Raw genomic sequence first — 14,688 nt, 5'->3', positions numbered from 1 at the left:
AACTAAGTAGTTATAGAATTAAACGAAAGTTTATTATTTTTTGATTTGTAATTGTTTAAATATTCATCATTAATATTATTTAAAATTGAAAGTAAAAATATATTTATTTAAAAGTAGTTTTAAAATAACTTAATAGCTTTTGTAAAAAAAGTTATGATATTTAAATCATTTATTTTAATATTTTTTTCATAATTAAATTTATATAATTTTGTAAATAAATTAATTATAGTATTAGATAATTATTTCTGTGAAATTTTTCGTGATTTTTTTGAAACTTTAATTCAGTTTTCTTGGAATATTACGTAAACTTTATATATGATTTTTTAAACTTGTTCATTATTATTTTAAATATATATACAGAATTAGATATACTTTACAAAAAATAAAAAAAAAACATTGCGTTACAACTTTTATTTTGTTATATTTAAAGCTAATTTCTTTATAATTCAGATATTTAAACGATAATTTCGTTAATTTTGCACATAAATTATGACTAACATATGTGTAAGTACGTATACATTATATGTATTTTTTTTTTTCAAGAGAATTTTATTTTATTTTATTTATAGAATTTACAATTTTTTTATATACATATAAATAATAGTCGAGTAAAAGATTATACTTAGTTCAAAATTTATAATTTTAAATTTACGACATATATTTAGGTAATTTTCTATAAAATTATTTTTTATTGTCGATAATTTAAAAATAAAAAAAATTCCCCGCTAACCTTCCTTATTGAAGTATTGTTTTTAGATAGTCTAAAACAATATATTGATAATAATAATTACACGCTAGTTTTTAATTTTAATTAGCTTTCTTTTAAAATCTGTTCTATTCGATTTATTATTTTTTTAAATTATCACTTATTTTATATTATTAATTTTTAATTTAAAAAAAAAAAATACAAAAACGTTTGGTGGTTTAATTTTTGTTAATATTTCGAATTTTAAAAATTCTTTAAAACATGAATACAAATAAATAAATCTAAAAAAAATAGTAATAATAATAATAAAAATTATTTCTTGATATTTTAAATAAAAGAAAATTCTTTTAATATCAATTAATATCTTACAAATTAATAAAAACTGCGTTGGTTAAACAAATATCATTTTTTTTTTTACACTATTTAAGAAAAAAAATAGTGTAAATCCCCGTAAATATTTGTTTAAAATAATTATTTGATAATCTATAAAAAACATATAAATTGTAATAAAAATGTTTGTATAAAATAAAAGCTATAGAAAGAAAAATTATTAAAAATATTACTTTTAAATTAAACACGAATTAAATTTATATCTAAATTATTTTTTAAATCGTTTAAATATATTTCTCAATTACATTTATTTACATACTTTTATAATAAATTTAGCTGAATAAAATCTAACTAATTTTAAAAATTATTTAGATTTAAATAAACATTATTCCCCTTAAAAAAATGATTTAACTACAAAAAAATTACTAATAATAATAGTTGTTAACCTTTTGGTAATTATAGAATAATACAATTTACAGGTTTACTAATATGTTAAACTATTAACTCGTAATAATGCTGAATTGCGGTAAGCCTAATACAATAGACTTGTTAAGTCTATATGGAAGATGCTACTAATTTTATACATTATGCTAGGCTTGGCTATCTAGACATACGATTATTTGTTAAATAATTTATAACGTGTAAGAGGCATATAATATATACATAGACTCTGTTCTACATATCACTGAGCTTAGCTTATTATGATATATAACTTTTTACAACATTTTTGTTTTATGATATATATTTTTAAATATTTTAAACAATGACTGATAACAGGTACCTTATGTTTATAAATAATATTTTATTTATTTATTCGTATTTTACTTGGTGAGAATTTTCTTTCAACAATTACGTGATTATATTATGATTTATATATATATTTTTAAAAAAATTACGCCATAGAAAAAATGTTCGGCGTAATTTATTTTGAACTATACATCTTTTTATTAATTTAATAATTATTTAAATAAAATGATACATTAAAAAAAATAAAAAAACAAAGTTAAATATTCTAACGACCTGTTGATATTTTCAAGTTTTACTCTGTATTTTGTATATGTTTATAAACAGGGGTCGAAAAACATATAAAACACTACGTATTAGACTATTAAGAGACATATATATATTGTTATATATTTTATACATAGACTTTAATATATTTATATGTGTAGGTAAAATAAACTGCCCGAAAGTGTGCTTTTGGGAGTTAAAATAAAGTACACTAAGCGCGCAACAACGGTACGCGGTCGCGGGACTTTTAACAGATAGAGAGATACCAGGCTAACAAAGTATTACTAAACAAGTGAGTTAGCTTTTCTCATGCATTTATTTTCTATACAGGCTTCGTATCCCACTATATTACATTTCATTCTTACAGAATTTTTCGGTTAATCCTTTAAGATTATTTATTTATTATTTTTTTAAATTAACATTTTTCTTACATCGTAATTACTTCCAAAAATAATTTTATTCACGTAAAAATTTATATGGAATTGGCTTTTAATTTTATGTATTTTTTTACTGGGAAAATACAGCGTGGTAAAATTAAATTACATTTAAATGTTATTTTAATAAGTAAATAAAGTAATCGTTATTTAAATATTTTATTAATATATTTTTTTAAATCAAAAATTTTATTAATGCATTTTTTAAAGGATTTTTTTACGCCTCATAAATAAGGAAATATTAGATTGTAAAATAATTTTATATTTTATCATAATTACAGTTATATATCAATAATCTAATTTAACTTCAAAAATATTTTTATAATTTTAGCGTTAAAAATTCCCGTGTCAAAGCTATTACTTACTGTTTACTTATTTTTATTCATTTTAGGCTAAAAAAATTATTGATAAAAAGAATATAATATTCAACTTTTCTCTATTTATTTTCTTTTTTTTAATCAATTTACTTTTATTTAGAAACATAATACAAAAACTGTCAGTTAAATTCTAAAAAATGTCAATCGCTGTCAATCATTTTGAGGGACGCGCGTCAATCATTATGAATTAGCTACGTGGAAAAGTAGGTGGGAGGTGTACCACCTTTCCTTTGTATTGTGCAATATACTATTACTTACATTTCATCCGTTTCGGGCAGTTCTGCTTCCTCCTGGTCATATTGAACTTCCTATGCTCAGCAGCTCGTCGAGGGAGGCCTTTTTAATCTTGAAACGTTGTCGTCATCGTCATCAACGTTTTTATTATTTTCATAATAATTCTTAAAAATCACAGATCAAGACATGTTTAATTAAATTCATCATCACACACAATCATTTTTTTTTTGCCTTTATTTAATGAATAATTTTTTTTTAATAATTAGAATCACAGCGCACCGCTATTTAATTATAGAGTATCACAGAAAACACACAACACAGAAGATCGTGGTTGGCGGCGGTGTCCGTGTTGCTCGCGTGCGTGCGTGCGTACGTCCTACTTCCTCGCTCAGCGCTCGCCGACTGACTGACTGACGGCTTGGCCTCGCCGCTGTCACAAACGCGGCGCAAGGCTCCCGAAAATCTAAACGTCGTCGTACTTGCAAGTGAAACCTCATGATATTCTGTCTGACGTCATGACAGGTGGGCGGAGCATAAAGCCCCGCCTCTCACCTCCGCGCACATTATTTCCCCCACCATACTTGTAAACCTTCGTCCTTCAAACGTGATGTAAAGCTGTTCAAAGACTCCCGCATCAGTGCAGTACGGTCGTACGAATGTATGTGGTTTTACACGGTATTAAATGTGTTTATTAATCGTTTGAGACTTTGTACACCGTCTAATTAACGTAAGTACTTAAATTATAAACCGCTTATTATAAATATAACTTGTAAAATCTACTTTAGTTACTATAAATCGATAACGAGTCGCAAAACGTAGTTCAACAACGATGTAACAATGGCCGTATTGGCCACCGTAGATAAACACAGAATTTATTCGTATTACAGCGCTAAATAATCGATAACAGTACGTTACTTAAGCTTTAATTAATACAAATAAATGAATGTAAAGCATTTTTATATTAACATAAGGTTATGAAACGTAATAAATAAAGAATAACCTAAAAGTTGTCGTGTCGGCTAAGTGACACCAGCGCCCCGCGCGAGGCTAGACTGATTTACGACTTACTTTATCTTAAGGCCGGTAGAGCGCAGCATCAATCGAAGTAATTTCTTCTCCCACGCACGTGGAATGGTGGTATTGTCGGTGGAGCTAACTGTTAAGGCGGGAGAGGGGTTTTGAAGCGTGCAATTCCATGAAAACAAAAGAGTTATCTTGTTTTCTGTTATTACCTTAAGCAAGGATACAGTAGCTCTTTCGCTCTCTCTTGTCAAAATCAATACTGTTTTACCATACATACATATCTAAGAATTTTTATTTCTTTAGTATTATTAATTTCTATCGATTTTTTTTTATTTCTTCTGCTTTTATTTTACTATTATTTTATTTGTCTCGTAAAAATTTATATTTAACGCTTATATGTGGAGTTTATATATTTTTACATAAACAAAGTTTGTATAAATTAAGTTTAGTTGTGTTAATTTTTTTTATTGCTGACAAACAAAAGAATTAAATCGTTTCCAGAAGTTTGCAACAGTCGCAATTGTACAATTTTAACCGTGCATGCAAGCGTATGGAAAAATTTTTTTATATAGATGCTCTTTTGCCTTATAACTTAGATGAATTAAAGCCGAAAATTTTACTTTAATTTCTTTTAATTGCTTTCAATTTTACTTAAGTATTAAAAAGAACTTCCGGCAATTTCCTTTTAACTGATTATAATTTAAATCGTTGTAATTATGCGTTTTTTTAATGTGTTCTTTTTAGCGGGTTTTAAAATAACTTATTTAAATATTCATTTATATTTTTAAAATATTTATTTAATTTAAAATAAGAAAAAAAAACTGTAAAAATTATTGAAAAACATTGTTTAGTTGCTTTTTTATATCAGAAATTATATTTACGTTAATACAACAATTACGGGATACTAAAACTCAGTTATAATTTTAATATTATAATAAATCCGATCTGACTTCTAAAAAATAACCGGAAGTGATAAAAGGTTCCTCGTTGTTTTTCGTATATCATAAAGGATTACTATGAGATCGTGTAAGAAACTGATTTTTGTTCTTAAAAATATAGAAAATAAACCTTAACTCATTTTACTTTATATTAATACCTAATGAATGGCAGTAATTGTAATTTAAGGTATTTAAGACAAATTAAAAGAAAACTAGAAGCCACAAAAAAGAAGCATTTGTCTAATTGTAAGTCGCTACAAAAGATTTAAAAAATTGGTTGCGACCGAACACTCTAGTCCAAGTAGTGTTTATGAAGTTATCTGTATATATGTAAAAGAAATGTCGTGAGTGACATATAACGCGGGCGAAACCGCGACGAAGATGCTTCTGTTACAAACTAACTTTTGCTTTTTACTTAGGTTACTTATAAAGATGCGAATTATTTTTTTAATTACATTTTATGTTTTTGTGTGCTATATTTTTTAAATATAGATATATTTTTTTAAACGTATACGTGTACTTTGTTTCAATTTTTGTACTTTATAGTTACTTTTCTTTTTTGTTAACTAACTTCTTTACAGAAATTTACTAAAATAGTTGATTAAATATAGAAGTGTATACCAACAAATTTACTTAAAAGTAAAATAGGCGTATTATTATTTCATTATATTGTAAATTTTAGTATACTTTAACAATAATTTTCAGCTAATTTTTGTTTTAAATAAATTTTACTTAATCAAGAGTTATTTAAACAAATTATACCGGTTTTGTATTTTTTAAAGAAATTAATTAAAGCTTCATTTAAAGTTTCAGATTTTTTGTCCATCTTAAATAAATACTTTTGAAATATCCATCTTAGAAATACTTTTGCGTTCTTTAAAATTTAAATCATCCTTCGTTAAATCTGAACTTCATTTTAAATAATATATTTGTAATAGATTATAATATCAACTGTAATTTTTTTTATCTTTTGAATATTATTTTTAATAAAAAATATATATTTTATAAATTATATCCATTTAAACAATGTATGGCAAAATAAAACTCCAAAACCTTTGAAAAAAATTGTAACTTGTTAAGTATTAATAATTATCATTAGATGTACAAATAAATTACTATAATTAAATATATTTTTAAACGTTAACTTTTTTTTAAATATTGTCTAAAGTTGGTTTATAATTTAAAATTTTTTATTTTCTAAACAATAACCTATTTTTGACTTACTAAGCTACATAGTATATTAGTAATATGTTTATATATTGTAACTGAAATAACACACAAAATATGCGTTCGTCTCTTGTTGCATGACCTTAGGCAATGTGTTAATGTAAAATTATGATTAGATTATATTTGTTTTACTCAATTTTTCATAGCTTCACATGATTTTTTTTTTCTTTTGCATTATTCTTGTTTCTTTTAGTCCACTGGATTATTTATTCTCTCAAGCGGAAAATTATCGAAGTTTATTAGTAATAATCAACCTTAATTAAAATTTAATATTTTTCAGAAAGTAATAACAGGAAAACCTTTTTCAATCCCTCTTCTTTATAAATTTTTTTACTATAAAAATATTATTAGCGTTTGTATCAGATAAATGATTTGCTTTTACTTACGTTTGCTTTACTGTCGCGTTTCTTTTAAAAGTTTTTGATGTGTTCTTTTTTCTGATATAATTAAAAATATTAATTAATTATTTCCTAGAATATTAGTTTCGTATTTATTTAAAAGATTATATTAAGTAAATCGTTATAATTTTTATAAAAAAGTTAAAGCGTGTCTCTAATTTTCATACCTTTAAATGTCACGTAATCTTACAAAATTATGTTAAAAATCTTATTGAATAAAGAAGTTTTTTTTTAAGTTGTTAAATAATTTAAAAAAAACCATTGAAGAGTAGCCAGAATAATTGACTTTCTTTTTGTGTTTAAGGTTAATCAATTATTTTAATTTATTTATTAATTCGTAATATGATTATTGGCAATTTGTTATAATATATTCATGCTCTTCATAAAAAAAAAATATATATTGAAAAAATTTTAATGCTTTTATGCTGTTAAATAATAATTTTAAAATTGATAGACACTTCATTTTGAAGAAATTTTAATTTTTTATCACAAAAATGCATTTAAAAGCGGAAAAAAATTAAATTAATTGAAACTGGTATAATATAATTGCTATATTAATCTTATCAAAAAAATTACATCTAATTTAATAAAGCTAAATTATTGTTTACTTTAAAAAAAAATCATTTGATATTTTGTAAAATTCAGTGCTTTAATTTAAATTTGATTTTTATAGTAATTTAAAAATTTCTTACTAGTTATTTTGGAATCTTTGTAAATTAATAAAGATTAATAATAATTAATAAGCATTCTTTATAAAATTTTCTTAGATTTCTGATCTCCGTGACTGAGTACGTAGCGTTCAGAATTTCGTGCGGAGATCCTAGGTTCAAATCGCGATGAGGCATGGCACGGCTTTTCATACGCTACCAGTTTCCACCGAACATACATATATGTTGATTTCCAGTCTTTAATAACAACACAAATATAAATTTTTTTACAAAATTCTAATGATATTTTTTATTTATTTTTAATTTACTTAATGATGCATTAACCTTATTGCTTATTAGCGACACCTAGTGGGTCACATGTACATATTTTTAAATTACAGACTGCTGCTTGTAGCAGTAAGTACAATTAGGGGTTTAACACAGATTTAGAAGATACATGTATAATTAGAATTGTTACTTATATTTAATTCTGAAAAATCAAGTTCTTCATATAATTATTTTCTCACAATTTGTCACATAATTTAAGCTCTTTTCTAGATCTTTAGGTATCTCGTGTTTCGTCCTTTCCATTTAGTAGTTTAGACAGTCGGTGATAATATGTTTTACTGGTAGATAATCTGGCAAATGTTCACATAGATTTCGCTTCTTTTTCGAAATCAGATGTAGGTGACTGAAGTTAGCATTTCCTATTCTCATTTTCGAGTTATGATGACTTGTTTCCTGAAATTAGAATACAGGATTTTCTTCGTAAGTACTTTTTCGTATTTGATAGAGCTTTTGAGGTTCTATTTATAAATTTTGGATAGTTTTTAAACTTCTTTAAGCGTCGGAAAAATGTTCAATTCTAAATAATGTTTGCGAGATTCAGCAGCTTGTGTAGCCATCTTACTATTGTTTTATCACTTATGATAAGTTCAGATCGAGTTAACACGGCTAAGTGTTTCTATTTTGAAGCTGCGAGTATAATTACATCTACCTTTATTACTTATGTCTGTAATATTTAAAAAAAAATTATCAAAATGTAATTTTTTTAAGGGGTTTTTATGCACATTAACATATACAACAACTATTTCAAATCCGGCTGTAAAAGCATTTTTTGGAACCTCGTAAATGTGAATCATGTTGATCGATTATTTAACAAATTAAAAATGTTAACAATAGTTTATGATCAACGTGTTATCTTTGCTAGAAAAAAAAATAGTTATTTTATTTATGTAAAAAAAAAACTAATATTTACTTTTATTAAATTAGACATCAGAATTACTTTCACGTAACAGCGCAATAACTCATCGATCTACGATTAAAAGACTTAATTATGCTTCATTTGCCATTTTTTAAATTACGTCGATTTTTAAATCATTTTCTCAGCAATTTTTTAATTAATTAAAAAAAATTATTAAACCATTATTATTATTATATTTATGAGTTTTTTTTCTTTTGGCTTGATAATATTAGCACATAAGTTTGAAGCTTGTGCGTGGGATATGGAAATGGAATTTTGTGGCATATAAAAATTCCATGCCTGACCAGGATTCGAACCCGGGGCCTTCAGATAAAAGACAGACGTTACCACTCCGCTACGGAGAAAATAATATTTAAAAAAAACCCTTAATTTCCTGTAATCTCATAGGGTATACAATTTGGTTCGAGTAGTCCGTACTGAGATAAATTAAATAACATCTACCTAATCTTTATTTACTTTAAGCTGATTTTTATTTCTTACTAATGTTATTTTACTGTAATTTCATATAGTTATAAAGCTTTTATCTGTTTCTCTTCTGTTAGTATTAATTTTATATTTATTAATGTTATTCTGATCAAGAATTTCAAGTGTGTTCCTTCTGGTGAAATGCTAGGGTAATTAGCACACCTACACATTTATAATGTGGAAATTGTAGTGTATAATCATATACTAATCTGAATAAATTATGTATTTATTCATTCTTATTTTTCCTCACAATACTCAATCAAGATGTGTTATCATCCGAACGATTTAAAAAAAAAATTATTTTCGATAAAGACCTTTTTTTAATTCATTAAAATAAGATTTCACTTTGAATTGCCTTAAATAAAGAAAATTGTTTTCCATGTGGTCTATCTCTTTCTCTAATTAAAATAATATGGGGATTTATAGAAAATGAAAAAAACTTACTGAAAAAACGTACATTTTTACATAATCTTTATTTGTCTTTGGTTTTTTTGAATTTATTTTTAAATTAACTACAATTATAGATTTATTTTTTTCATGATTTTTAATTCTATTAAGAAACCGGAAGGTTCTAACAAAACTTTCTATAGAAATAATCGTGTTTTATAAAGATATATTTTTATATGTATGTAGATAAAAGACGATTAATTAGTTTTATTATTAATTTAGTGGTCTAAAACATTTCAGAATTATTATCTTTTGGGCATCAATTGGGAAGTTTATGGTGTTAAAATTATAGTTTTTCATTTTTTTTTGTTTTGGTTTTTTTATCAGCTAAATATATTCGGTTGTTGGTTTAATTAAAAAAAAAGGTTCCAAGGTTTTAAACAATTTCTAATTGTTTGAAACCAAGCCTGTTATTTTCCAAAACTTTAAATTGTATTTAAAATTTTTATTTTTTACCTTCTAAATTCAAAAATAGTAATCTTTTTTCTACCAAATTTTGTTTACAATCGGTTACATCTTATACATACTTTCACGTAACAGTGCAATAACGCATCGATCTACGATTTAAAGACTTAATTATGCTTCATTTACCATTTTTTTTAATTATCGTCGATGTTTAAATAATTTTCTCAGCAGTTTTTTAATTAAATTAAAAAAAAATTATTAAACCAATATTATTATTATTATATTAATGAGTTTGTTTCTTTTGGCTTGATAATATCACCACATTAGCTTGAAGCTTGTGCGTGGAATATGAAAATGAAAATTGGTAGCGTATGAAAAATTCCATGCCTGACCAGGATTCGAACCCGGGAGCTCCAGATAAAAGACTGAGACGCTATCACTCCACCACGGAGAAAATAATATTTAAAAAAAAAAACTTAATTTCCTATACTGGCTTAAATATACCTTAAGTAAATTTGATCATACACAAGCACTTGAAAGAAGGTTCCCATCGAAACTCCACAATAATTACGAACTGATATTATAACTGTGCGGAAAGTTTATACACATTAACTCGAAAAATAGGTCCGTCAGTAAAATATAACGAGTCAAATGATAACAAAAAAATGAAAAAAGAAGGAAGAGATGAACACTTAGAAAGAAAATATGAAATATAAAGCAAACAGAAAAACAAAAATAGAGAAGATTGAATAAAAATAGAGTACGTAGATGATGTAGTAGTTTAAATCACCGAGATACTACGTCCAGTTTGTGGAGACGTTTAAGCCTTCTAACGTCTTTTCTATTATCTAGGAGGTTCATGGCCAAGTGGCTCGCATGGTTGTTAAGGCGCAGTTCTTAACCAGAAGTGAAGCGTTTTATTTCTTCCCGGTCGCAGTGTAATCCCAAATATTCGCGGATTTTTTTTGCAAACCACGGCGCCTGTGTAATAAACCTCATTAATTTATTCTGGAACCGTTGTGAAATTTCGTCTTTGCTTTTGCTTGTTGTTCCCCGTAGTTCAGTTCCATAAGTTCAAATTGATTTCAGGACTGCTGAGTACACAGCTTATTTGATAATAGTCACTGGGACTTCCTGCTCAGCAACCGGTACGTTTCCTTATGCTTGACGTTTATTCATTCCTCTTTCGCCGTACATGAACTTTCCATTTTAGACGACGATCCAGGTGAAGGCCTCGGTACCTTACACTTTCGGTATGCGAGATTAAAACGTCTATATTCACCCGAGGATAGCCTCCTCTCCTCATAGCGAATGTCTCGACTTCGTTGGAAAACCCGTATCTTCAATTTTCCTACCCACCTGTTAATTTGGTCTAACCCAGATTGCAGAAAAGCTACAGTTGGATCTACAGCGACAACTAGAATAGCTGTGTCATCAGCAAAAGAAGCAACGTTGATGTCCGCAGTCCGAAGATTCGCAATGAAGTTGGAATATAGTACAGGACCCACAACTAAGCTTTAGGGTAGGCCCGACTTATTAACGAAGGATATAGACATCTCCTGAACATATTTCACTTGGGAAAACCATCCGTCCAGATAGATACTAAGTAATACGGTTAAGGGAGAGACTTTTTTTAATTTGTATAGTAGGCCAGGCAGCCGTACCTTATCAAAGACCTGGTGGACAATTAGAAAAGCAGCCAAACAGTACTTGTTTTCCACAAAGGCAGTTGCTGATAACATTAACAAGTGTTTGCTCAATATAATTAATAAATTAAAAAATGTACTATTTAACAATTTTATTATTTTTGGCTAAAACATTTTTTTATTGTTACTGTTTTAACTACTTGAAATAAACAATTTTATCTTATAATGCTATTTTTTTTTTCATTTATATAATTTATATTTAATTGTTTTAAAACAATATAAAGGTTTTATTTTTTTTCATTATTTAATTGTTTTATTCTCTAATTGTTATTACGAAATAATTAATGTTATTTTACTTATTAAAGTGACAGTGAAAGTTGATCAAACTTTTTGTCATTTTATTAAAAGTAAAATTTTAATAAATTCGATGTGGACCCCCATATGACTTCCTTGTACGCCTATTAAATTACATATACTCATTTTTTTTTAATGAAAAGTACGTAAAATTTTATTTCATTAATAACTTTGATATTTTTTCATATTTTTTTATTTTACTGTTATGATTGAATTATTTATCGAGAAAATTTTTTTACAATCGATGGTTAATAATTATTAATAAATCAATATGTTTAAATTAAAAAATAAAGGAGATGAAGTCCGATTCGAACCGATGTGCCTTCTCCTTTTCCAAACACTTCATTAATTAAAATTTCATTTGGCTATAACTCTGGAACCAATGAAAATAAGACCCAATTGTGAAATATCGTTGAAAAGCCTCAGTAAGGGCTTATTACTGCAGTTAAAGAAAAAAGTCTAAAATCCAATTTGTTTTGGATTTGGGACTTTTTTGACACTTTTAGTTCCGTCGATTGCAATCAAAAGGGGAGATGCACAACTAGATGTTACAACACAGTCCTAAATCCAAAATTTCAACATCCTACGGCTAATCGTTTTTGAGTTATGCAAGATACTTACGTACGTACAGACGTCACGCCGAAACTAGTCAAAATGAATTCAGAAATGGTCAGAATGGATATTTCCGTTGAAATCTGAAAACCTAAATTTTTCGCGATCTTAATACTTCCTTTACTTCGTACAAGGAAGTAAAAATAAGAATTTGTTTAATTTAATAAATTATATTTAATAATAACGTTTTTTAATATTTGTTTCTCTTATAAATAATCGAATAAAAATGTTTAAATAATTTTTTTTTTTAATTACATTGTCCTATTGTTTTTTTTCTTTGAGTATGTTTATATATACATATAAATTTTTATTGTAATGATTATGAATATCTTATGTATCAGAAATAGGTTATTTTATTAAATAGATAAAACGTCAACAATTTAAAAAAATCATTTAATACATTTGATATAAATAACGTGAAATTAACTGCTCCGTTAAACAAAGTAAGGTGATTGTCAGTTACACTTTCCTAATAATTTCATTCAATTTATTTATGAAATTATATTTTATTCAGAGAAATATAATTATTAATAAATTACTTTAAAAAAAATGACATACCGTATTAAATTTATATGAAATATTTCTAGTCAAGCCTAATCAATAATTAGGTCTAGTGTGCTGCGAAAGTATAAAATACTCAACTACAATATAATATTTTATTAGAAATGATTCCTTTCTCTTCTAGGTATAAGAGCAGTGCATACTCTTGCCTGTTCTTGTTAATTTATTCAGAATTCATACAACGTAAGCTATAATCAGCATCATATGGCAATTTATTCAACCGGTATCATGTAATTAAAATTAATTTAAGGCTATTAAATTTTATTCAATATGAAAGCAGCAAAACATTTATATCATACCTGCATAATAGTATAAGTTTAATTTCTTTTGGCGGGTAAAATTATACTTAAAATTTTTATTGATTCGTTGAACTTTTAATTTAATTAGTTTTATTACGCATTGTTTTCAAATAGGTTTTTATTTGTTTATTTTAATATAAAATTATTTATGTGTGTATATTTAAAGGTAAATTTTTAACTATTTTTATGACAGTAGGAAAACGTTTTTAGAAAATTAAAAAATATATTTTAAATTTTGTTGCAATAAAAATAATTTTAATATTATTATAGTTTTTATAAATTTCAAACGTGATGATAAAGCTATCTTCGAAAAATATATATTTTTCTTTATTAATCTATTTTTTTGTTCGTTAGAGAATACACGGAATTTTATTTAAAAACAAAAACATGAACTTACTAAAATTAACAAAGTAATAAATAAACATCTACTAACAATTTGAACTGATTTAAACAAATAAGGTATCAATCAATTTGTTTTAAAATTTTATCTTTTAAAACATAATTTGATAAAATTAATATTTAAGAAACTATTGATAAAAAAATGTAATGCCCATTTTTTTAGACTTTTTAAAGACAAAATTCTCAATTATTTGTTTATTTTGATGTCCCGAATCAGTCCCTGCAGTCTTTGGCCAGTACCTCCTGGATCTCTTTCTAGATATATATATATATATATAGATAGTTGCTTAATAAAAGAACGTACTACTGCATAAAATGATTCTTAAATTAGTACTTATAAACAGAATAAATTTCGTTTAAAAAATATATTTAAAATAAATAAAAATATTATTGATAATATTAATAATTGTTATTGAGATACCTTTATTACACGACTGCCCAAAAATGAATGTAATGTCTTTAAGGTGTATCTATGCATATATGAATGTATGTAATCTCTGAATAGTAATTGTACTATATTAAAGAGCCCCCCTCCTACTATATTTAAATGTGTTTGTTGAAGGACAGAATTTTCTTATCAATCTAAGACCTGGTGAGAACTTATTCATTAGGTAAACTTAAATGCTATTTCTACAACAAGAAAAATATATTTGAACAAATTAACACTGTCTGAAAGTTGATTGGTCAAACATTATTTTATTTAATTAAGTATTGCATAACGGTGTTTAGTCCTGTATTTCCATGTCTTGTTTTTTTTTTTTTAGTTCTATTTATTGTCTTTTTTTTAGTACAATTTATTTTTTAGCAGCTTGTTTTTACTTCCTTGTTCGAAGTAATCGAAATATTGTAATCGCGAAAATCTCGATTTTCAGATTTCAACGGAAATATCCAATTTGTCCATCCCTGAATCC

The 14,688-nt window shown here is 25.6% G+C and overlaps 2 protein-coding genes across 2 annotated transcripts in view; one reads left to right on the top strand and one right to left on the bottom strand.

The window, feature by feature from the left end:
• tio (zinc finger domain-containing protein tiptop) overlaps positions 1-3,582 on the bottom strand; it is a 602,315-nt gene extending 598,733 nt beyond the window's left edge. Inside the window, exon 1 of the mRNA XM_075364230.1 lies at positions 3,117-3,582. Within this exon, the coding sequence (XP_075220345.1) occupies positions 3,117-3,156 (40 nt within the window). The 5' untranslated portion in view covers positions 3,157-3,582. The remainder of the gene's footprint in view (positions 1-3,116) is intronic.
• Positions 3,583-3,706: 124 nt separating this feature from the next.
• The window catches only part of LOC142323896 (uncharacterized), a 255,617-nt gene continuing 244,635 nt past the window's right edge, over positions 3,707-14,688 (top strand). Inside the window, exon 1 of the mRNA XM_075364229.1 lies at positions 3,707-3,819. The gene's annotated coding sequence lies outside the window, so the exon portion shown is untranslated. The remainder of the gene's footprint in view (positions 3,820-14,688) is intronic.

This window comes from Lycorma delicatula, chromosome 4 (genome assembly GCF_047948215.1).
Source record: "Lycorma delicatula isolate Av1 chromosome 4, ASM4794821v1, whole genome shotgun sequence".
NCBI lineage: Eukaryota > Metazoa > Arthropoda > Insecta > Hemiptera > Fulgoridae > Lycorma > Lycorma delicatula.
Note: the sequence above shows the minus strand (reverse complement) of the source record. Positions and strands in the feature narration are given on the sequence as shown.